Here is a 23099-nt window from a genome sequence, read left to right as displayed (position 1 = left end):
TACAAAGAGCCCTGCCTGCAACCACATGTGTGATAGATAGATTTGATGCATTACCAACTGCATATCTACATACAAGTGTGTATTGCCTGAACTGCAACTGTACCACCAAAATCAACTATTGTGAGTACCTGCATTCTGTTATCCTCTTTAATAAACAGAAACCTGTTTAAGTTACAAAAGCGTTGTGGCTTAACATCTACATCAACACCACTGACCCCTTTAACTCCATCAGAAGTTATGACCAATACTGTAAACAGTCAAAAAGAGGTGCATCGCTTACCTGAGCTGAAAATCCATTGAAAAACGAGTACCAGAAGTGAACTAATGTAAACGAAAAGTTTTTGTAGAAGAAAAAGCCTAGAAACTTGCACATGCGGATGTACGACCAGCGGCCATGGACAAGAATCAGTCTTTGGAGGTATCTGAACTGAGCAAAGGAGTAGTCACTGGACATTACCGCCTGCATCCCTTCTTGTCCACTTATACCAACACCTATATGGGCGGCTGGAAAGAAGAAAACAGATTTTTAGTGTAGAACCTAGAATAAAATTGAAAGGAATGACAATACATCTGTAGATTGGACATTTGTCTAAAATATCTCTAGCAACTGTTCCTATGGTACGATTGTCAGCTCTATGGCTTTTATTACTGTAGTGCAATTGATCATTTCAGATGTCAACAATTTCAGCACTTAGAAACAGTAAAGAAAAGGGTATTCAAATCTGCTCCACTGTAAGGGTACTCAAATCTGCTCCACAGAGATGATCGTCTAAGGTCAATGTTTAGCCAGAAGCCAGAAAAACCGACAACTTGGCGAACATAGACCATAAGTAACCACTCCACTCCTGTTACCAACTTACTTTTAATCATGTTGACATCATTGGCACCATCTCCGATAGCCAAGGTGACTGCTTTCTTGTACTTCTTCACCAAGTCAACAACCATAGCCTTTTGTTTCGGAGTCACCCTACAACAGACGACTGAACTACACTCGCAAGCCAGGTCTACAAAATTCTTCTGCCGCTGTTCTTTTATGGCATAAGCTTTCCTCTTCTCTAGGAGGTCCTGCTCTTTCTCTTCCGCCGTCTTGGGGAATTTAAGTTTTAGACGTTTCTTCTTCTTTTTCTTCTTCTCAAGAAGGATTTCATTCTGGTTGTTAAACATAATTAATCATTCAGTATCAGGATTTTAGAAGCAACAAAGCTATCTGGTTGAATAAAGACCAAACAATGCTCTGCTGAATCCAGGGAACGTTTCATTTAATAACTGTAAGATCTTGTTTTTAAGGAACCTTATGAAGATCAGTATTCTAGAACCATGTAAGGATTCCGACTGCTTTTCTGCCATATGAACTAGATCACCATTTGGACTCTTAACCAATGGTTTACACAAAGGACCATCCGCCATTTATGGTTGACCAATCATTCGTTAATAAAGATCATTCAGCAAATATAAGTCAAACCTTTGTTTTTGTGTATCATAATTAGAACTGTAACTATTGGGAAGCCCGGCTTGTAACCAGACCTCTCCTGTGTCCTAACTGTAAAGTGTTGTTCAAGCAGGTAGGTTATATATTTTTTTAAACAGTTTCAAAAGATAAAAATAAACACATCATAAATTTACTACGCAAAAGGCATAGCGAGTTAACTCATTTGGGGTCAGCAGTCAAACAAAATATATTCCCGTTGTCTGACATTATTGCAATTTTTTTTGACAATTATTAAAGTGTATAGTGTATAGCCCTTTTGCTTCAGGACAACACAGCCTCTCCAGTCGCAACTAGCGACATCTCTCGGGCAAATAACATTTCTAGAAGAGGAGACTTCCAAAAGCTTCTTAATTCTACTAGAATCATTTTCGTGAATAGATAAAAAAGTAAAAGTGAGCGAAGAGTTTGAAATAACATTGATCACATACCAGCCAGGAACCGGTTATGATCAGAGAACGTTTTTGGTCGGTCTGGAAATAGGGTTCAGATGTACTGGAAGGTGCTCCTGGTGCGCCAGCAGTCTGATTTCTCTGATTTTCCATCCTTGTCTGCAGTAGGGCACTGGGGGAAAACAGACCAATACGGTACAATATATGGATATTACAAGTCACTGAGCTTCTTGACCAGGGGTGGGCAAACCTGTCCTCAAGGGCCATATCCAGGTCATGTTTTTAGGATTTCTGTCTATAGAAACAGGTGGGATAATTACTGACCCAGCCAAATAGATTAACTCAGCTGTACATGATTAAAGAAATCCTAAAAACATGAACTGGATATGGCCCTTGAGGACAGGTTTGCCCACCCCTGTTCTTGACCATACCAAATTCAATATAACAGATTTTGCTACCATTAAGAACAGAAGAGGCAGGGGCAAACTCACGATTTGTATAGGGGGATTTCCACACCATGCCGCCAGTGGGCGTGACCAGCATGCATGGGGGCGTAGCTATAATTTTAGACAGCTTGGCTGCTCTCCAACTCTTCATATCCCCATAATATACATGTGCAATGCTGCATGCACTACTGTTAGGTGCAAGCAGCTCTCCCTTTTCAAGCAGAGCCGTGAGAAGCAGGGTCAGGGTCCAGCCACCTCAATTATACAGTGCTCCAGGCTTGGAGGGGGTTTCCAGGCACTAGATTCCCCCCCCCCCCCCTCGGTTTGCTTATGAGAAGTTAATTTTCTTTAACGTGTTATGGGCAATGTCACATTGTAGGCTTCACAGCTGACGGCCATCAGAGGAAAATTAAACATTGTGTCTTGACAAAACCTTGTTTATTTTATTGTGGCCACTTACTTAATGTCTTCGCCGTAGTAAATCTTTGTTTCATCTGTTAAAAGCTCACAAGCAAAGCCAATATTTTCTGCGGTTTCTGGAACAAAGGCGAGGATACAAATAAAGTAAATTTAATAATTCTGAAAAGGTATAAACTTACTGTATAATTAGACCCCCGTGCAACAGTGTTCTGTATACTCACATTGGCCCATCGTAATTTTAAGCATTAGTTGTCTTAGGTTTATTTTTAAGAAGTTTTTAGAAATTATTCCTAACCCCACTATGTATGGAGAGAAATTTGTTTTCTACTGGCAAGGTACCACGTACGAACTATTTGTCATTTATCGCATTATCCAAATCCACATGGATGAACAAGTTATTATTATTAATTTTTATTTATTTGGCGCCACTAGGTGTCCATAGCGCCGTACAGGGACAAACAAAATTACAATACGAGACAAGACAGCACGGTAGAGTAAACAATAAGCACAGTAACTCAGTGAGCTCAAAGCACAGCTAGGGGCGGGGGAGGGGAGAGGGGAAGGTCCGCATACGATGGAGCCCAAGAGGGAGGGCATGGATAACAGGGAGACCCCCAGAAGGGAGAGGAGGGAGCGAGAGGGGACGGGGGGGTAAGAGGGTCCTCGAGGAGGAGGGCTAGGTAGCTGGAGAGCAGAGTTAAAAGTGGTGAAGACAGGAGGAGAGATGACCCTGCTCAAAGGAGCGTACAATCTAAGAGGTGGGGTAGACAGACAGAGAGACACGGGGGAGCGAAGGAGGAATGGAGCATAAGGATAAGGGAAGGGGAATGAAGGGGAAGAGGCAGAAGAAAAGGTAGGAAGTTAAGTGGGAGACTGGAAGGCTTTAAGAAAAAGGTGGGTTTTTAAAGCCCGTTTGAAACTGGACAGATATGGGGAAGTTCTGATGGAGGGAGGGAGTATCTATATGCTTAGAGCACTTACCTTTCTTATCACCTGTAAGTACCCAAATCTTTATGTCTGCTTTGGCTAGTTTAGAGATCGTATATGGCACACCGTCCTGCAGCTTGTCTTCAATAGCTGTAGCTCCCAAAAGCTGTTAAGATGAATTCATAATGGTTAAGCACGAGACACAGGCACTAAAAACAAAAGGTCACAGGATTATTAGTCATCGTCTTGTGTACTTACCAGCAGGTTAGTTTCAATCTCTTCGTATACTTTATCCAGAGCCTCATCACGGTCAGTCATAGACAAACTGGCCAATATATACTTCTTATTCCAGCTCTCATACTCTTCCTGGCTGATATCTTTGTAGCAGAGGCAGAGGGTCCTTAGGGTCTCATTGGCAAATAGCTGATGGGATAACATAATGAAAGATTGCAATCCGTTGTAATTTCAATTTTTACAATAAAAAGGTTTATAGTAAATCGTAAAATGTGTTTAAGATGAGCAATATCCAACCATACTTCTTACTGGCTGTATGGTGGCACAGCGATGGGGTCATTGGTTCGACATGATCTGTATGGAGTTTGTAGGCTATACCCATGTTTGTGTGGGTTTCCTGTGGGTGCTACGGTTTCCTCCCACAGTCCAAAGACATACTGGTAGGTTAATTGGCTTCTGACTAGAGGGAGTAAGTGTGTTAGACAATAAAGATTAAAATCTCCACTTGGGCAGGGACGGTGTGAGTGATTAACCACTCTCTGAAAAGTGCTGCGTAATACATAGGCGCTTTATATTAAAAATAAAAAAAGATTAAAAAAAAAATTAAAAAAAATGATAAAATGAATATTAAAAAAGGTATTAGCAATAAAGGGTTAATAAAAAATAAATAAAATAATAATAAAAAAAAAAAAGATGCAAACTCACATCCAACGCTTCCTGTGTCTCCTCTTTTCTGGGGTTATTCGGATGTAAACGTTCATATACAACAGTATCAGCCCCTTTACAGTAAAGTCTGAGGTTACCCTTGGGTTCTCTTACTAAGGGGAAAAAGAAAGGATTAATTCAATATATACCAGAAGATGGCATGTGTGTGTGCGCGCATATACAATATATATATATATATATATATATATATATATATATATATATATATATATATATATATATATATATATATATATATATATATATATATATATAGAGAGAGAGAGAGAGAGAGAGAGAGAGAGAGAGAGAGATAGAGAGATAGAGAGATAGATACACTCACACACACATATATATATATCCACACACACCAAAAATATTCTAACAACAACCACCACCGTGTTAGCATCACGAAGCACTAGATCAGGAAGACTGCTTCCATTTCAGAACAAGCATAGGCAAGATCCATTTTCTGCAACATCATAATCAAATTACACTACACTATAGCTAAGTTGCAAGAGGACATTTTTTGGGGTGTTAAAGCAGTGATGGGTGGTGTCACTTTGGAAGCAATGTTTGGTTTTTTTGAAGAGATTGTTGCCCCAACTGGAAGAGGTAAAAAATGTTGCAGTTTGCGCAGATTCTTACATGGACATTTTTATAGGAGCTACGATTTCCACATGGGAGCTTTTAGAAAGAGTGGCAGGGGAGCTTCAAAATTGGCAAGACCTCTGATTAGCAGAGAGCCAGACAGCTCTACAGTACTCACCCAGGAGAAATATGCGAACAGTGAAGATTACAATATTGGTCCATTTCAAAGAGGAATAAATACAATAATCATAAAGTGGGATTTCATTGATTTAAATCTGCAGTTTATACATTTTACATACGCACTGGAATATGTGGGCCAAGGTAACATACAGTGGACTTCTAATTGAGGAATTTGATCTGACTGTATATGGTTACCCTATGACAGTATTTTAGGATTTTAAACATATTTATTTTGTTTTTATTAATTCATTTTTTATCTGCAGCTATTTATATTTTTATTCCTGCTGCGTCCGCTCAGTACAATATTTATAGGTCTTCGTTTATTGGACATTTTATATTTAAAATATTCATTGTGATTACGAATATTTGATTTATCCGACTTAATATTACTTAATTGATTTTCTACATGGGTATTTTATGAATTTGTCTATTGATTAATGTCAGGGTTTTAAATTGTGTATCGGATACATATAGTTGTACACCTACTGTTTTTATTTAAATAATTAAACAATTTATGGCTGTGTCCCCCTCCCCCCTTCACCATTTCAGGACACAACCCCAATGTCAAAAATCTCCCGACACACACACACTATATGGACAAAAGTATTCGGACACTCGACCATTACACCAGGGACTGTAATGACATTGTATTTAAATACATATACTTTAATATGGAGTTGGTCCCCCTTTTGCAGCGATATCAGCTTCCACTCTTCTTGGAAGGCTTTCCACAAGATGTTGGAGTGTTTCTGTGGGAATTTGTGGCCATTCATTCTGTAGAGCATTTATGAGGTCAGGCACTGATGTTGGATGAGAAGGCCTGGCTCACAATCCCCGTTCCAGTTCATCCCAAAGGTGTTCGATGGGGTTAAGGTCAGGGCTCTGTGTGGACCAGTCAAGTTCTTCCACATCAAACCATGTCTTTGTAGTCCTTGCTTTGTGCACTGGGGCACAGTCATGTTGGACTAGAAAAAGGGCCTTCCCCAAACTGTTGCAACAAAGTTGGAAGCATAGCATTGTCCAAAATAACTTTGTATGCTGAAGCAATAAGATTACCCTTCACTGGCCATAAGGAGCCTAGCCCAAACCCTGCAAAACAGCCCCATACTATTATCCCTCCTCCAAACTTCCCAGTTTGTATCATGCAGTCAGGCAGATAATGTTCTCTCGGCATCCGCCAAACCCAGACTATCCCAATTGACTGCCAAACAGAGAAGCGCGATTCACCACTCCACAGAACACGTTTCCACTGCTCCAAAGTCCAGTGTTAGTGTGCTTTGCACCACTCCATCTGACGCTTGGCATTGGTCTCGGTGATGTGAGGCATTCATGTAGCTGCTCGGCCATGGAAACACATTCCATTAAGCTCCCGCCACACAGTTTTTGCGCTTGCATTAATGCCAGTGGAATTTCGGAACTCTTCAGCTATGGAATCAGTAAAGCGTTGGCGACTTTAATGCACCATGCGCCTTAGCAGTCGTTGACCCCTCTCTGATTTTACGTGGTCTTCTGCTTCGTGGCTGAGTTGCTGTTGTGCCTAAACACTTCCACTTTCTAATAATATCATATACAGTTGACTATCCAGTAGGGATGGAATTTTACAAACCTCTTCAGAACAACCCATTTTGTATCACAAATGTTTTTGCAAATGGACTGCATGGCTAGGTGCTTGATTTTATACACTTCTGGCAACGGGTCTGGATTGAAACACCTCAATTCAATAATGAACAGGTGTCGCCAAATACTTTTGCCCATATAGTGTATTTAAGATAATATTTCCCGATGTTAGATATGTAATATATGTATTAGTACCTGCCTCTTTTGGAGTCCCAAAAACAACGGCACACCGAAACTGTGAATCTCAGCTTAAAAAAAATAAAAAACGAAGCAGATAAAACACATGTAGCTCACCTATTATAGACATGCGCTTTCGGTCACTGTTAAAATCCAGAAGAGCAAGAACCTCATAAGTAACTTCTTTCTCCAACTCGCTAATAGTGATCGTACTCTGGGTTCTCGATAAAAACACAAAGCCGAAGTTCCTAGCAGCAGTTACCAGCGCTCCTTCATCTGGAGAAGCCGCTTGGTAGATTAACTCACCGCCTACAAGGAGAAAAACATATCATCAAATCATTTATCATTAAGACGTTTTCAAACGTTCTATAAAAAATAAATAAATAAATAAATTGAAAAAAAAAAAAAAAAAAAAAAAAAAAAAAATAAAAAATCGGTCTTTACTATTAACTTTATACTGAACATAGAACCTCATGAAATGTAGAACTTACCATCGTTCTTCTCCACCATCACAGTATGGCACAAAGCAAGGATCTTGAAAAACAGACGAACATCTGGATCTTTCCCCGATTGGATTTGTTCAATCAAATAATGGTCGGTAAATGTAAACTTTGCATCTGCTAAAGGGTTCCAGCCAAAATCTACTTCCTGCAGGTGAAGGAGAGATAGGGCCATCAGATAAGTACAAAGCTCCCCAGCTCAGAATCAAAGAAAAGTATTAGCTCAAAGTTCTCTTCTTACAAACCTGTCGACAAACATTCAAGCCATGTGTAAATTAGAGGCATCAAACAGGTCTCTGATCGTATACTAGTGTAATTTTGTTGGCTAAATAAATTATTTTCTCAAGTCAGATCTCTGAAATAAAATAGGGCTATAGTGAGGGGAACACTGGTACTTATACATCATATTACCAGTATATTTTATGCTGTATAAAAGCTTTTACATTTTTATTGTTACCCTTTTATTTATTTGTAATAGCAGTGGAACTGGACGGTCAAATTGAGCTCCCAGTTCCACACATTGCGAGCTCCCACACTTGCTGAGTAGAGCAGATGGAGGGGTCTTCCAGAGCGATGCGTAATGTTTATTGATCTGCACTGCTTTTGCCTTTCCATTTAATAATGCCCTGTCTTCGTCTTCTTAATGAATGCATGTGCCAGATACCATTAGGCTATAAAATAATACGTTTTTATATTGCAATAAGCATACTCATTTTAAAAAAATATGCCCCTTAATTCTTGTGCCATGTGTGCCCCTCACAGTAAAGGATTATCACAGTCTGAATTAAGTACTGTACATTGACAATTTACCAACTCTTCTAGAAGCAACTTCTTACACAAACTCCGTTCCTGCCCACTCCCCCTTATCTGCTTCACTGTAGTGATAAACGGTTATCTGCTTCTACTCAAGACTAGCCGCTACCTAAGAGTTAAAAAGGTGTATTTAATGGAAATCAGCTGTTCAGGATAACATACCTCACCATAACTAGACTTCTGTCCAGCGACTGGTCTTTCTTCACCTAAAAATAAATATGTAGTAATATTTAAAGGATTATTCGTTTAAAGGGGATCACACCCGTCTTTCATATCCCCTATGGAGAAAAAGTTGATTTGCAAAATGTTCTTAATTTTAGTCTTAAGCAAAAAACACATAAAGGCCTCTGTAATGGAGCCGAATACAACAAAATTACAGCATCTGTGAACTTAAAGACAGCTCACTGCCCCTCTAAATCACAAAAGGCAGTGACCAGTATGTGTATTATTAAGAAGAGGTAACTAACATTCTGAGATGTAAAAAAGAAATGATTTGCAGATTAGAAAATTGATGGCAGGAACTTAGAATGCAGTTCTGGAAATGTTTTAGAAGTTGTAAATTTGTGTTCTATTAATCTTTTGAGTATGTTACAAGACACAATTTAGAGTCTGGTTGAGGTTTTTTTTTTTAAATGGTCCAACAAAATGTTTGCCCAAACTTAATTGGCCATGTTATTTCTAAGGTTTTTTTATTTTACATGTGACCAGTGAAATATAGACTATTTTGACCTATGAACTCTAGCTTATGCTTCAGAGAATTTTGGAATAAACCAGATAAACTGTTAGAACGTACTTGTTGGTGTACGTGTTATACCTGGTAATTAGCAGCATGGTTTGCACAACGCTGTTCTCTGTATATCTTACATTCAGTTAACTAGCTCCGGGATTAATCTCAGAAAGTGAATCATCTGTATGACCCAATCTGTCACTTCAGAGACTAGCCAGCCCTACAGGATTTCCAGATAAACCAGATTTGTGTGTTACACATAATAATATTTACATATTTAATTGCAAGGACACGTTTAATTATGTTTTCTTGACAATTTAACACCTGACAAAAACCAGAAAGGGAGTGAGCGTCCTTCTACAACCATTCGTGATGCCCTGTTGTACATCTCACTGCCAACCAACATTATCAAGCCACTTACAGTCATTATTTCACATCTCTAACTTAGTTACTATTTATACACACGAGAACACACCCAACTAAAGTATAAAAATACTTATACATCATACATTTAAACTTATTTTTAATTCATGTCTTGTACAAATACCTAAATAAAATGTGTGTGATAAAGCAATATGCTTTCCCCTTTTCTCTCCGGTATTTCTATACAATTAGAAAAGACGGATTGATCCTGGGATATTAATCTAATGTTTGTACGTATTCCTATTTATTTAAATACTTCACTGGGGAAGTTTATTACTCCTGGGGAGTATCGGATAAGGCTGCCAATCCTACGGCCAAATATATTGTTTGAGGTAGTTGATTGATATGTAATTTGTTCCATTAGGATTCCTTGATGTCGCACTGTTACAACACTGAATAGTATATTTATGTGCTGTTCTAACTTGAGGATCTATACTTTATTCATTGTATTTTACACTACAAATGTTTGGTTGCATCACTTTATAGCATCTGCTATATACACCTATTTAAGTATTTGATATAAGTTGACAGAATAATACAGTGAACGAAAAAGTGGCGCCTACTTGTCTAGCCAGCCGTTACCGAAAATTGTGGGCATGCCTGTGGAACGGTGTTCTAGATTATGGACTTTGACAAATGTTGGTAAAGGGCTATCCGAGTGGACTTCATTTTCCTGTTAACCATTATTCTGTCAAAAATTCTTTCAAGTTTTTGGGCATCTCAAATATTTGAATTTTTTTTTTTTTTTTGACTGAAATCCTTGAGTTGATTCTGAGGTTTTTGTAGATGTGTTTTGATGGAATCTTGGGGCTTCCTCATAACTCACCATATGTCTCTCGGTTTATTGTGCACTTTTTGAAGGTCATGATATTCTGCGTGAGTGTCCCAGTCTTGTCGGAGAAGATGTACTGGATTTGTCCCAGTTGCTCGTTCAGCGTTGTTGTTCTAGCTTTGGCTGGCGTGTCCTTCTCAGAATGGTACATCTGCAGATCCCAGTTAATAAAGTAACTCTGCCCCAAACGAATCACTTCCACACTGTGAACGTATACCAAAAATACCGCAATGACACATCTTGCTTAACTGTAGCATGATTGACATCAACAAAAACACAAAACAGCACAACAAAATTGAAGGGCAAAATGATGTGGACAGGAAATCTGCTTGCAGAGCTCACTACTGAGGCCAGTGCCATTATTTGTTTTTTTTTATCCATAATCTATCTCCGCCTAGAAGTTTCCTATCAATCTAATAGAAGTGTGATCAGTCACAATACAATAAATTGGGGGCATGATCTAATGTGTGGGATACATGCAATATTATTGAATTCATGCCTTGTTCCAAAACAGGCAGAAGGTGGTAATGAAACCTGGCAGATTAGATTGCTCCTAGCATGCAAAGGGGGATAATATACCTTATGTGAACTAATGGGCGGCTTAGGATTATGAGCAATATGCTACGTTTTGAGATACAGTTTTACTGCCGTTGACTTAACTACTGAGGTGGCAGCTGCTACAGGGTTTCGACAACTGAGAGGGCCCCTTTAGTTCCTCAAGTAGCTACCGGGCCTCGCATAGCTGCCACCCGTTCCCCTCTGCCATTGTTGTGAGCCCAGAATAATGCAGCCATCGTGGTCAGCAGGGACTACTGGCACTGCAAGGCATCAAAGCCCCAGAATGCTGTGCGCATGAGTCAACATTCTAGGGGTCCAAAATAAAATGTGGCTTAGAGAGGGAAGGGGACTGAGGTTTCTTACCCCGACCAGGAAGAGCAGAGCAAAGTGGAGACGGGCAGCCAGCAAGGTAATTGTGGGGTGGAGAGAGTGTCCCCAGGGACACTAAGAGGGGGGATGGTACAAAGTACCGGGGCCCGGGTCACCAACCCGGGTGGAAGGAGTCACCAACCTGGTTTGGCCACTCCCTCTTCAGTGGCTTTGAAAGGGGAGCCCTGAAGTTGCTGTACTATGGCAGAATACAAAATTCCTCTTGGAGGATATCATTGTCCCACCCTAGGGAATTTGTGGGCCCTTTCAAAATATTGCTATGGGGCCAATAAATGTCTAGTTAGGGCCCTTGGTTACAGCTACAATTCCATTTATGAGGTATTGCTGGACTGTCTAGTGATTTTGTTGGCGCTAAGTAATTAAGATACTTGCCCAATCTGGATGCTGCCTGAAACACCAACAACGCAAGTAATCACTATAAACAAAAAAATGCTGGTCTCTAAGTGCACTCAGATTTCCGTGACCTGTATTAAAAGAACTTGGCTTGTAGCTCTTATATGGTCAAAAAAACTCTTGAAACCTACAATTATTGTGCTACAGCGTATGCTGGCGCTATAAAAATTAATGATAATAATAACAAACAACATCCGTGTAATTTACATTAGGCGATACCTTGTCCCATACGTTACTTTTATCATCATACATTGTGTGACACTTCCATCTGGCTCTTCATCTCACCTCACGTAGAGAGAAATGGGGACCATGGTATTGAGGACAATGATATATCCCCAAAACGCCAAGAAGCCTCGGTAAGAGGGTGGGTAGGCATTCCCGTCATTCAGATACCAGGACACGTTCGCTTGGCCTAATTTCGCTTCCCAGAAAGTTTGTCCGATAGCAAGTCCAGCTGATGCCAGGATCAGCAGAACAAATATCTAGTGGGGGAAATTTTTTTTAAAAATAAATAAAAAAAATTGATGTTTATTCAACACTCCCTAAAATATTTCAGGTGGCTGCCATCTCTAAAGGCACCTATTTCTCAGTGACCTACAATGACACTAAGGGTTATGCCTAAATATAATAGTGTAAAATGTGCACTATAACAGATAATAGGTGGCTCCATACCCAAAGAAATGGGTGTAAGGTAGAGTTATATGCAACACCCTTAGGGGCAGATTCAATTCTTAAAATATCCATGCAAGGTGCCTCCGGAACGACTAATACACAACAAGGACATTTTTTTTTTTTTTTTTTTTTTACAGAAGTCACACTTATTTTTGCTCAGGCTCCATAGCATGTGCATCCGTCATGTTCTTAGAAATATTACGAACAATTAAAACTGCCCCTTATAGTCACTGGGATCTTCTTGGCTTTGTAAGAGATCACAATCATGCATCTTTTGTAGATGTAGGCTCCTTAGAGTCCATCAGTACAATACAAAGTAAACAGCAGCCATATATAATGTAGTAATTCATTAAATCTTTTAAATATAAGAAAGAATGAATATTGGTTAAAACCAGCTTATGTGGCATATACTGTTTATAGACACTGTCTCTGCTACAGCGAGGATCCCACAGAGCACTTATTGTTTGTAGTGTACATTTCTTCTACAAATATACTCCACTATTTGTTCTAAAAGTGGTTTCAGGAAACAATTAAAAATATATTCTAATGCATGAAAACCACCGCAGCAACCAATCAATTCTAGCGATCATTTATCCAATACATTCTAGAGAAAGGAGAGCTAGAATCCGATTGGTTGCTACAGAAAACACTTCCACTTTTCCATTTTTAAAAGGCTTGATAAATCTACTCCTAAGAAAGCTATTAACGTTGTGATGGCTGAATTCAGCTATATTTCTAACAACTATAATCCTTTTGATTAAATATCTTATTTTTGTTACCGTGTAGACCATATAATTCATCAGATAATCAATTTTCGTTCTTTTCAGCCTGGTTTTGCCACTGTTTCTCATGATTTTTGTGTCAGCACCTGAAAGAAAAATATCAAAATAGTTTATTGTAATTGTATCTGAAATGTGCACACAACATACCCTTTGATAAACTTAAAAAAAATATTATCATTTATAGCAGAAGTATATAGCAGTACTGATTACATAAACATCAGAGACATCTCTTATCATTTATTTATATAGCGCCACTAATTCCGCAGCGCTGTACAGAGAACTCACTCACATCAGTCCCTGCCCCATTGGAGCTTACAGTCTAAATTACCTAACATACACACACACAGACAGACAGACACACACACAGAAAGACTAGGGTCAATTTAATAGCAGCCAATTAACCTACTAGTATGTTTTTTAAATGTGGGAAGAAACCGGGAGGAAACCCACTCAAACACAGGTAGAACATACAAACTCCACACAGATAAGGTCATGGTCGGGAATCGAGCTCCTGACCCCAGTGCTGTGAGGCAGAAGTGCTAACCACTGTGCCACCGTGCTTCATATATAAGTACTTTGGTTCAACAACAGGTTACAGCAAGTGAATTACCTGCGAATAGGACAAGGCCGTGGCAGTAGAGTGTGTTGCGGATGGTACAGCCGCGGAGTAGGATCTTATCTGCATCCAACGGGTAGCTCATCCCTCGCCAGCAGAGGGTCCCAACAAACTTATCCAAGCGATTATTGGGCTCTTCACATATAACTAGCCCTGAGGGAAGACAACATTGTTCATCATCACCACCATTTATTTATTTAGCGCCACTGATTCCGCAGCGCTGTACAGAGAACTCATTCACATCAGTCACTGCCCCATTGGAGCTTACAGTCTAAATACCCCTAACACACACACACACACACACACACACACACACGACAGAGAGAGAGACTAGGGTCAATTTTGATAGCAGCCAATTAACCTACCAGTATGTTTTTGGAATGTGGGAGGAAACCGGAGCACCCGGAGGAAACCCACGCAAACACGGGGAGAACATACAAACTCCACACAGATAAGGCAATGGTCGGGAATTGAACTCATGACCCAAGCACTGTGAGGCAGAAGTGCTAACCACTGAGCCACCGTGCATCAGAAGATACCATCTCTAGCAGGGAAAAATAAGAACCAACAACTAGCACAGACTGTCACTTAAAGAGATGTTTATTGTATAATATTTTGCAATTAAGCACAGGTAAACATTTTACTTTCTACAGGGTTTAAAAGAACTCCAAGAAGATTGTAGAAGACTTGTTCAATGACTAGGACCCAACACATAGTCTTACTTTGCACTTTCTCCAGGCTTGGCCAGAACACTGAAGACAAGGTAAAGAGCTGGGGCTACTCTTACTGTCTTTCTAGTTGAATGGGGGAGTTTGATTAAAATTTGACTGGACACTGGATTCCTTCTTCTTAAGAGAAGCAGAAACAAAGAATCCACCACTAGATGGTGCTTGCCATTTAATGGTAATAATTTACTATGTATTTGCATAGTGACGTCTGTTTTTGACATATTCATGGCTGACGTACAACAGTCACGTGACGAAACATGGGCAGTATCATCAGTCTTGATGACAGGATATCACTGAGCAGGAGAGTGACATGTTACCCAAGCTTGTTGTAGTTTTCAATTGGTTGCATGCTGCAGTATATAGTTACTAATAAACTTTTATTAATACTAAATTTCTTGATTTGTTTTACAAGCCATTTTTTTTTTTTTTTTTTAAACAAGCAGTACCACACAGGACTGAAGCTTTGCAGAAAACACTTGTCATGTCCGACTAGAGGACTGAACACACGTTTTGTTTTGAGCTCTGACGAAACGAGTTTGAAAACACCTTAACCAGCCGGTCCCTCGTTTGCTCACAAAATATGGATTATAGCATGTACGTTTTATAGCACTTGTTTTTGTTCCCCAGCTCAACAGAGTACAACTGCAGTGTTTAATTAAATGTGGATAAGGGGACATTGTAGCTCATTGTAAGAATGTATATATGGAGCCACTCCAGGGAGGGGATGGGTAGTCCATTCTGTGGATTGATTCCTGGAAGGTGCAAGATCTGGTGTTGAGTTGCTGTTCTCTACCAGAGACTACATATGCAGCTGATTGAGACCCATGGGTCTGTAAATCACTACAGTCAGGTGACTCCTTAAGCTAGTGGGGTAAGGGACGGATTATGTGGTAAACCTGCCTGGCATTTATTTACTGTGTGTAAATACATTTATTGTAATAAACAATCACTAGAAAATTATAGTTTTACTTTCTAACTGCATTGAGTGACTAATAAGAACCCTAGAGGGTACTGGGTAGGCTTCCCTGGCATAGGAAGGCACCCCTGGGTGACTTGCCAGAGTGAAGTGGGTAGAATTGGGCCAGAAACCCCGGTATCTTCACAAGAGCTTTTGCATCTCTACGATCCTTAATGACCAAGGGATTGTTATCACCATACCTCCCAAGTGTCCTGATTTAGTAGAAAGACTCCCAATCTGAAGCAGTAGACAAGCCCAGAGTGTGTGGCCACAGCCACTTTCCTGATGTTGTGCGCCCTCCCCTTTTCGAAGGAAGCGTGGCTGTCCCCCGATTTCAGTGATACGTTAAACACAATTATAAAGAATGTTCCCAGTGTTGCGCATCATAAAAGAAATCCCCCAAAAACCCAATTATGTCCAGTCTAATAAACAGAGTGTAAATAAGCCCTCCAATGAATTGATAACCAATCTTCAAGAAGGAAATCGATATAAACAGACTTACCATCAAAATCAGCCAGTGCGCTCTCCTCCTGCAGAAGCTTGTCTGTCGCTTCAAGAGACATTTTGAATTTCAAGTTTGTTTCTCTAAAAACATATTTATAGGACATAATTCATGCATTTACTTACATTTTTGAAAATCCAAAAGTAAAATACACAAATAAAATAATCCTTAAAGCTGCACTACCACCTAAGCAAATTTATTCCTAAAGTACTTGCTCCCCCCAACCAAAGTCCCAGAGGGCAGCTGCTATGTGCAATAGTTTTATCCAGGCCTCCTCTTTCCCTTATTCAAATTGCAGCAAAACCAAGTAGGTTCCTTAGTCTGTGATTCTTAACCTCCAGTGAGGTTATCACCGATAATGATCATCATATCTGGCGGTAATGCCATAGATTTATAGGATGCTACTATAATGAGGTACATACCAATTTGCAGAGAGTTTAAATTGCAAGCTGAACTGGTACAGTGCCTGATGTGAAGGGCTAAACATTCTAGAGCAGCATAAGTGGATGTAATATATAATATAATTTATATATTTTAAAAAAAATGGTTTCCTAACCTGAATGATTTTTTTTTGTTTTAAAGTGAAAAAAGTTCTACCAAGCTGGGGTAAAACTTTATGCCATTAGTAAATTCCCCTCTATATTTTTGGTATAGTACAGAATTAAATAATTTTTATTACAAAAGAGGACAGTCATCAATACAATGACATAAATTTATATGAGGTCTTTTTGCCCAATGTACTTATCCCGACACATTCCACTGGGGGGCGCTTCCAAACTCAGTGAAGTCGGACATTAACCGGGAGGGCCCTGTTCATATATCATTTACAATAGCAGAAATCATACCCGTCAAGTTCAGCCGTCTCTACATAACACAGACTGTTCGGTTCGGAGCTGGATAACAGCAGCACATCCGCCTGTGAAATGACAAAATATTGCCGTTATACATATCCGCACTTTTAGGATTTACTTTTTCTCTAACACAGTGGACGCAGTTTGCGTGTGTCTATCTGCTAACCACGTACGCAGATCCCCCTCCACTATGTGATCCACTACTTCTGTTTGAGAGCGAATGGCAGGATCAGCCCAATATGACCATACATGTATGCAGCCAGATTGTAAACTAATCCTGTTTCTCCGCACTGGGGTTGTGTGGCCAATCCATGAATGCAAAACTAGTAGTTGTCATATGCAGCTCTTACTGTTTTAAATAAGAAAACCTACATTATAGTTGTAGACGTCCTTTATAAGGTGGTATAAGTTATTTTCTTGGAGCTCTCTGAAGTTACATGCAGTTATTTTAGCAATTTGTATTTTGCCATCCAGTACGTGCGCAACGGACACTAACCGGAATGAACTCATTCTTGTTAATTCGTATGACATCCCCGACACAAATGTTTTTCCACTTTGTCTTCTTGAACCTAAATGAAGGCAATAATTATTTAACCTTAATGAGTTAGCCATATATTAGAAGTTTAAAAGAGAACACACAGCAAGTTTGTAAACTAACTATAAGGATTCCAAGAACAAATGAAGGCCAAAAACTAGAGAGCTTAACAGTTCTCCAAGTTACTGCTTACCTTCCTTCCTCTATAACTTCAGAAGGTCGGTTGTTTATCTCATTATCCATTTTATGTCGGGCCTTTGAACATAAAACAGATATAAATAATTACGCTTAAATAAAAGCAGAAAAAGCTTGCTGAGCCTAACTTTTACAACAGGTGCAAACTAAATCATAGCATAGTCATATTTTAAAAACTTTTGAAAGATATTTTAGAAATTGAGATCCAAGCACAGACTGGATTCATCCAATCAAGGATGTAAAGCAATAAAAAAACAAAAAAAACAAAAAAACAACTTTTGAAATCCCCCCAGAAATGACAGACAATAAAAAAATAATACTCAATAAATTGACTATAACCAATGAATACAGTATACTTAATTATAGCACAATATAAGCATCTAACTAGAGACTTCACTCTATGGTTTTCAAAATGTATTGCTTCAATTAGGTGCCGGAAGTAGAAAAACATTCTGAATGAGCATGAAAAAAAACCAAACTATCTACTACACCAAAATCCTAGAACTTCTTACTTATTTTTTTACTACCTACTGAAAATCCATAAGAATCAAAAACAGGTAGGCTTATTATATCAGGGATTGATTATTTAACCTCATACCTAACAAATATATTGTCCTTTCTGATATTAGAGTATTGCCATATTTTGTAGTAGGCACTACACATATTTAAACACATACTGAAACAATATTGAGTGGAAATATTATTATTAATATATATTTGTAAAGCAGTACATTCTACTTATAGATGGGTGTTTAAAAATGGTATATGGTGCTTCTGACAATCATTTGCATTGCACACATTTAAAAGCATAATTCATTTTGACTGTTAATTTTGTTTACAAACTCTAGGAACTGCCATGGGTACTAGGTTTGTACCGAGTTACCTGAAAATTGGCAGAAAAACATTGGCGTGCAAGTCTGAAAAAGGTTAACTGCTTATATCTGTACTTTAAATGGTGCCACTAAAGATTTAGAACATTTAATTGAACATAAATATAAATTTACAGTGCAATCAAATTTTCAGATCTGACAGTTTTAATCCATAACACCATTAAAACTAAAACAAATATCAGATTGGAACAGGTTTATGTATTAAGAGAGCTGCCATTATGAATGCTGGCTAACAAACATACCATACAACCAGTTATGGAGACCCTAGAGGAATCGTAATATATCACTTTTGAAGGAGAAGCGAAAACAATGAAAAACCATACTAAAGAAAATATGACCCTAATAACAACAGAACAATCAATACAAAAATGAGTGGGCAGGAAATTCTCATTAACAACAAATTCAAATGAGACAGAGTTTTTCATTTTCACGGCCAGAGTGCTGAACATAAAGCTTTCACAATTTTTTTTTTTTTTAATTGGACAGTGGACACCCCTCTCAAAAGTGATCCAATTATGAACACTATTTCCCCCAAGCCACACACATAAAGCACTCATAATTTAAAGTTATTAGTTGCCCCAAGTGTTTCAGACCCCAGTGTTACAGCTGAACTGTGAAAGGCAAGCAAAATTCGCATTTGGAAATATCTTGCTACATTGTGTGGAAGCACAGCGCATCTCCACTCCCCCCTCCAACCCTCTGATTCAGGACCTACTAATGTTTAAAGAGAGAGACCCAGGGGTTTGCCGAGGGAGGGGAATGCACTGTGGAAATTTGACCCTAGATATAAGGAGCCACTCCAGGGAAGTGGGGGGGGGGGGTTTCATTCATGGAAGGTGAAAGATCTGGTTTTGAGTTGTCTTTCTCTACCAGAGTCTACATATGCAGCTAAGAGAGATTCATGGGTCATCAAGTCTGAACAGCTAGGTGACCAACTCCTTTAGCTAGTGGGGTAAGAGACAGATGTGGTAAACCTGCCTGGCATTTATTTACTGTGTGTGCATAATAATCTAATGATTGTTTTTATTACAATAAATTTATTGTTTTACTTTCTAACTGCATTTGCCTGAGTGACTATACGGATTCTAGAGGGTACCCAGTAAACTTCCCTGGCATAGGATGGCACCCGTGGGTGGTCAGTCAGTGTGAAGTGGGTAGAATTGGGCCAGATAAACCCAGTATCTTCACACCATGTCACCTGCCTCCATCATTTAAATGACATTTCCCTCTTAATGAGCCTATGTTAGTCAATTTTCTTTCACACAATCTTGTATGCAAGTTTCCACCATTTATCCTCAACTTTTTTTTTTATTCCCCTTTTCACTTTTTATTTCAATCAACCTCTATTTTTTTACCTCTAAATTTTAATTTTATTTATAAATCCTTTTACTTTAGTCTCTACATGAGAATGTTAGTCTGACTTCTCCCTTATCACCTCATATACCACTCATAATTTATCCATAAACATGCGGATTACAATCAAACTATAAACTTGCTTTTGTCAGAGTTATTATTATTATTATTATTATTATCATCATCTTTGACTTATAAGGCGCCACAAAGGGTCCGCAGCGCCGTACATTACATATACAGAAAACAGAACCAAGACACAACATGATACACAAATATATACAAACACAGGTGCATGGGTAAAGCAAATCAGATTATATCTGACAGATAGTGAAAGGGATGGTAGAAATCAGCAGGAAGAAGGCCGGATCTTAATAAAACAGGTAAAACAGGGCTAGCGAAGCAGGCCAAGAGGTACAGATAGTGAAGGAACAGTAGAAGGAGCACACAAGGAAAGAGGGCCCTGCTCATGAGAGCTCACATCCTAAAGGGAAGGGGGAGACACAAAAAAGGGTGGTACTAACTAGGGGAGAGAGCCAGGACAAGAGAGTTAGGAGGACTGATAGACTTGAATAAAGAAATGAGTCTTAAGGGCACGCTTGAAGCCTTTGAGAGTAGATGCTAACCTAATGGAACGTGGAAGATCGTTCCACAGCAGGGGAGCAGCCCGGGCAAAGTCCTGAAGACGAGAGTGAGAGGAAGTGATCAGTGAAGTAGTGAGGCGGCGGTCAGAGGCAGAGCGGAGGGGGCGGGTAGGAGTGTAGGTAGAGATGAGATTGGACATGTAGGGAGGGGAAGATTGACCAAGAGCTTTAAAGGTGAGGGTGAGGAGTTTAAATTTAATTCTGTAGGGTATGGGGAGCCAATGTAGTGACTGTTGGAGGGAGACCGCAGAGATAGAGCGGCGGGAGAGAAAAATGAGGCGGGCAGCAGCATTGAGGATAGACTTAAGAGGATCAAGGCGAGAATCAGGTAGGCCAGAGAGCAGAAGGTTACAGTAGTCAAGGCGAGAGATAATAAGCGAGTGAACAAGGGTTTTCGTGGCTTCCGTGGTGAGAAAGGGACGTATCTTAGAAATATTCCGAAGGTGGAAGTAACAGGATTTAGAGAGGGACAGAATGTGAGGCGTAAATGAGAGGGAGGAATCAAGGATGACCCCAAGGCATGGAACTTGGGGGACAGAAACAAGGGTAGTGTTATTAACAGAAATAGAGAGGGGGGGAGGTGGGAGAGTCCTGGCAGGGGGAAGACTAGAGTTCTCTTTATTTACATTGATTGAATAAGCAACAGATTGTTCCCCTTTGGAGATGTCTTTCTACATGATTGTAAGACTATCAGTCTATTGCAAAAAAGAGAAATCTTCTAAATATCCCCTTATCAAGATGAAAGATGATAGATGATCAATTATACAATTCAATAAAAAAATCTGCAAACAAGAATTCGACTGACAGTTTATCAAATTTAAACCTGCTCGTTACTTTCACTGCTGGAAAATATGGAGAGTCCTAAAATGCTCCACAGACACCCCTTACGTCACACGACCTGGAGCCAATCTCCTATTGAGTCACTGCCGGTGACCAGCAGGAAAATCGTACCAAACCGGTTTCTCTTCCGCTCAACATCTTTGGAACATATTTACATCCTTACAGAAACTAGCACTGTAGTAGGAACACTCCTTCAAACATCACCATCAAGTGTCTGCTTTGTACCCATCATGATATCCAATAAGTATGGGGCAGCACGGTGGTTAGCACTTCTGCCTCACAGCGCTGGGGTCATGAGTTCAATTCCAGACCATGGCCTTATCTGTGTGGAGTTTCTATGTTCTCCCCGTGTTTGCATGGGTTTCCTCTGGGTGCTCCGGTTTCCTCCCACACTCCAAAAACATACTAGTAGGTTAATTGGCTGCTATCAAAATTGACCCTAGTCTCTCTCTCTGTCTGTGTCTATATTAGGGAATTTAGACTGTAAGCTCCAATGGGGCAGGGACTGATGTGAGCGAGTTCTCTGTACAGCGCTGCGGAATCAGTGGTGATATATAAATAAATGGTGATGATGATGGCTTAAAGATTTCACTTCAATTCCTCCAGCTACATAATACAAAGGGTACAGCCTCCATTTCTATATAGTGCTTCTAAATAGACGGTAGTAAAAATGCTTTTTGCAAGACTGTCACATACTACAGATAAGGCTACAACTATTGAGTGGATAATCATTTGTCTGCAATTATTTAACTATAGTGAATCAGTCCCCTTTCGGGAACCACCCTGGCGCTTAGCGGATGATACAACTTTATCCACCTATAGGAAAAAAAAGGGGGGGGGGCCTCTGTAAGCTTCCCTGCAGCTTAGACCACGGTACACCAGACCGTAACAGTAACTACAACATACACAAAAGGACGTCTAGCGCTGGGAAGACCTTACTGAATATTTGATACTCAATTGGTAAATATAGTATGGCAACAGTTACAAACTGTAAACTTCATTTATTAAAATAACATTATCACACTGTATAATCCTTCTCTGAGGTCACACATTGATACCATAATATGTGGCAAAATCTAAAATTCAGAACAAAACATCCCCATATACAAATTCTACTTTCCCAATCCAGAAAATGGACTGTGTATCTCGTGGTAACCGTGCCACTGGAGAGAGAGACGGCAATAAAAAATTGGTGAGGCCAAAAATGACATCAAAAAATGTAGTACATGCATGTATCAGAACATATTAAAAACAGTAAAGTATGTGTGTGTGTGTGTGTGGCACAACGTGGAAAGTCCAAAAATGAATCACCACTCAATTCCTATTTTCCTGAATCAGAAAGAGTGTTCCAAGTGGGAATATGCATCCGTTGTAGAGACCGGTCATACATATGCAATATACACAGTTTCCTCATGTATTTTGGTCAGAAACCTATAGGGGGTACGAAAGAGAGACACGGGGTAGATACAGTCCCAGACGCCCGGGAAGACAGACCCCATGGCAAAAGTATAGACCAACAGTCCCTAGAAAAGGTGAGAATTCTCCCGGTGATTTGGGAGCTAGACCCAAACAAAGAGGACCAGAAATCCCTAAGGACTCTAGCGATTTTTTAGAGAAGAGCCCAGAATGGAAAATGGGCTTGCATCAGAATCCATATCCCACCCTATATCAAAGAACACCGAAAAGAGGAAGAGAATCAGAGGAAAGAGAGGACGGGGGGAAAAA

At 39.6% G+C, this 23099-nt stretch overlaps 1 protein-coding gene across 1 annotated transcript in view; it reads right to left on the bottom strand.

Annotated features, from left to right (window-relative positions):
- LOC142100949 (phospholipid-transporting ATPase IC-like) overlaps positions 1–23099 on the bottom strand; it is a 76703-nt gene that overhangs the window by 6791 nt on the left and 46813 nt on the right. The window contains exons 6-23 of the mRNA XM_075184881.1: positions 17649–17710; positions 17417–17489; positions 16915–16985; positions 16070–16152; positions 13876–14034; positions 13263–13351; positions 12097–12293; positions 10465–10673; positions 8651–8694; positions 7667–7823; positions 7293–7484; positions 4611–4723; positions 3930–4094; positions 3726–3837; positions 2785–2860; positions 1918–2050; positions 861–1149; positions 281–504 (exon numbers count right to left, since the gene is read on the bottom strand). Of these exons, the coding sequence (XP_075040982.1) occupies positions 281–504; positions 861–1149; positions 1918–2050; positions 2785–2860; positions 3726–3837; positions 3930–4094; positions 4611–4723; positions 7293–7484; positions 7667–7823; positions 8651–8694; positions 10465–10673; positions 12097–12293; positions 13263–13351; positions 13876–14034; positions 16070–16152; positions 16915–16985; positions 17417–17489; positions 17649–17710 (2448 nt within the window). The remainder of the gene's footprint in view (positions 1–280; positions 505–860; positions 1150–1917; positions 2051–2784; positions 2861–3725; positions 3838–3929; positions 4095–4610; positions 4724–7292; positions 7485–7666; positions 7824–8650; positions 8695–10464; positions 10674–12096; positions 12294–13262; positions 13352–13875; positions 14035–16069; positions 16153–16914; positions 16986–17416; positions 17490–17648; positions 17711–23099) is intronic.

The sequence above is a fragment of the Mixophyes fleayi genome, chromosome 1 (assembly GCF_038048845.1).
Source record: "Mixophyes fleayi isolate aMixFle1 chromosome 1, aMixFle1.hap1, whole genome shotgun sequence".
Classification (NCBI taxonomy): Eukaryota; Metazoa; Chordata; class Amphibia; order Anura; family Limnodynastidae; genus Mixophyes; species Mixophyes fleayi.
Note: the sequence above shows the minus strand (reverse complement) of the source record. Positions and strands in the feature narration are given on the sequence as shown.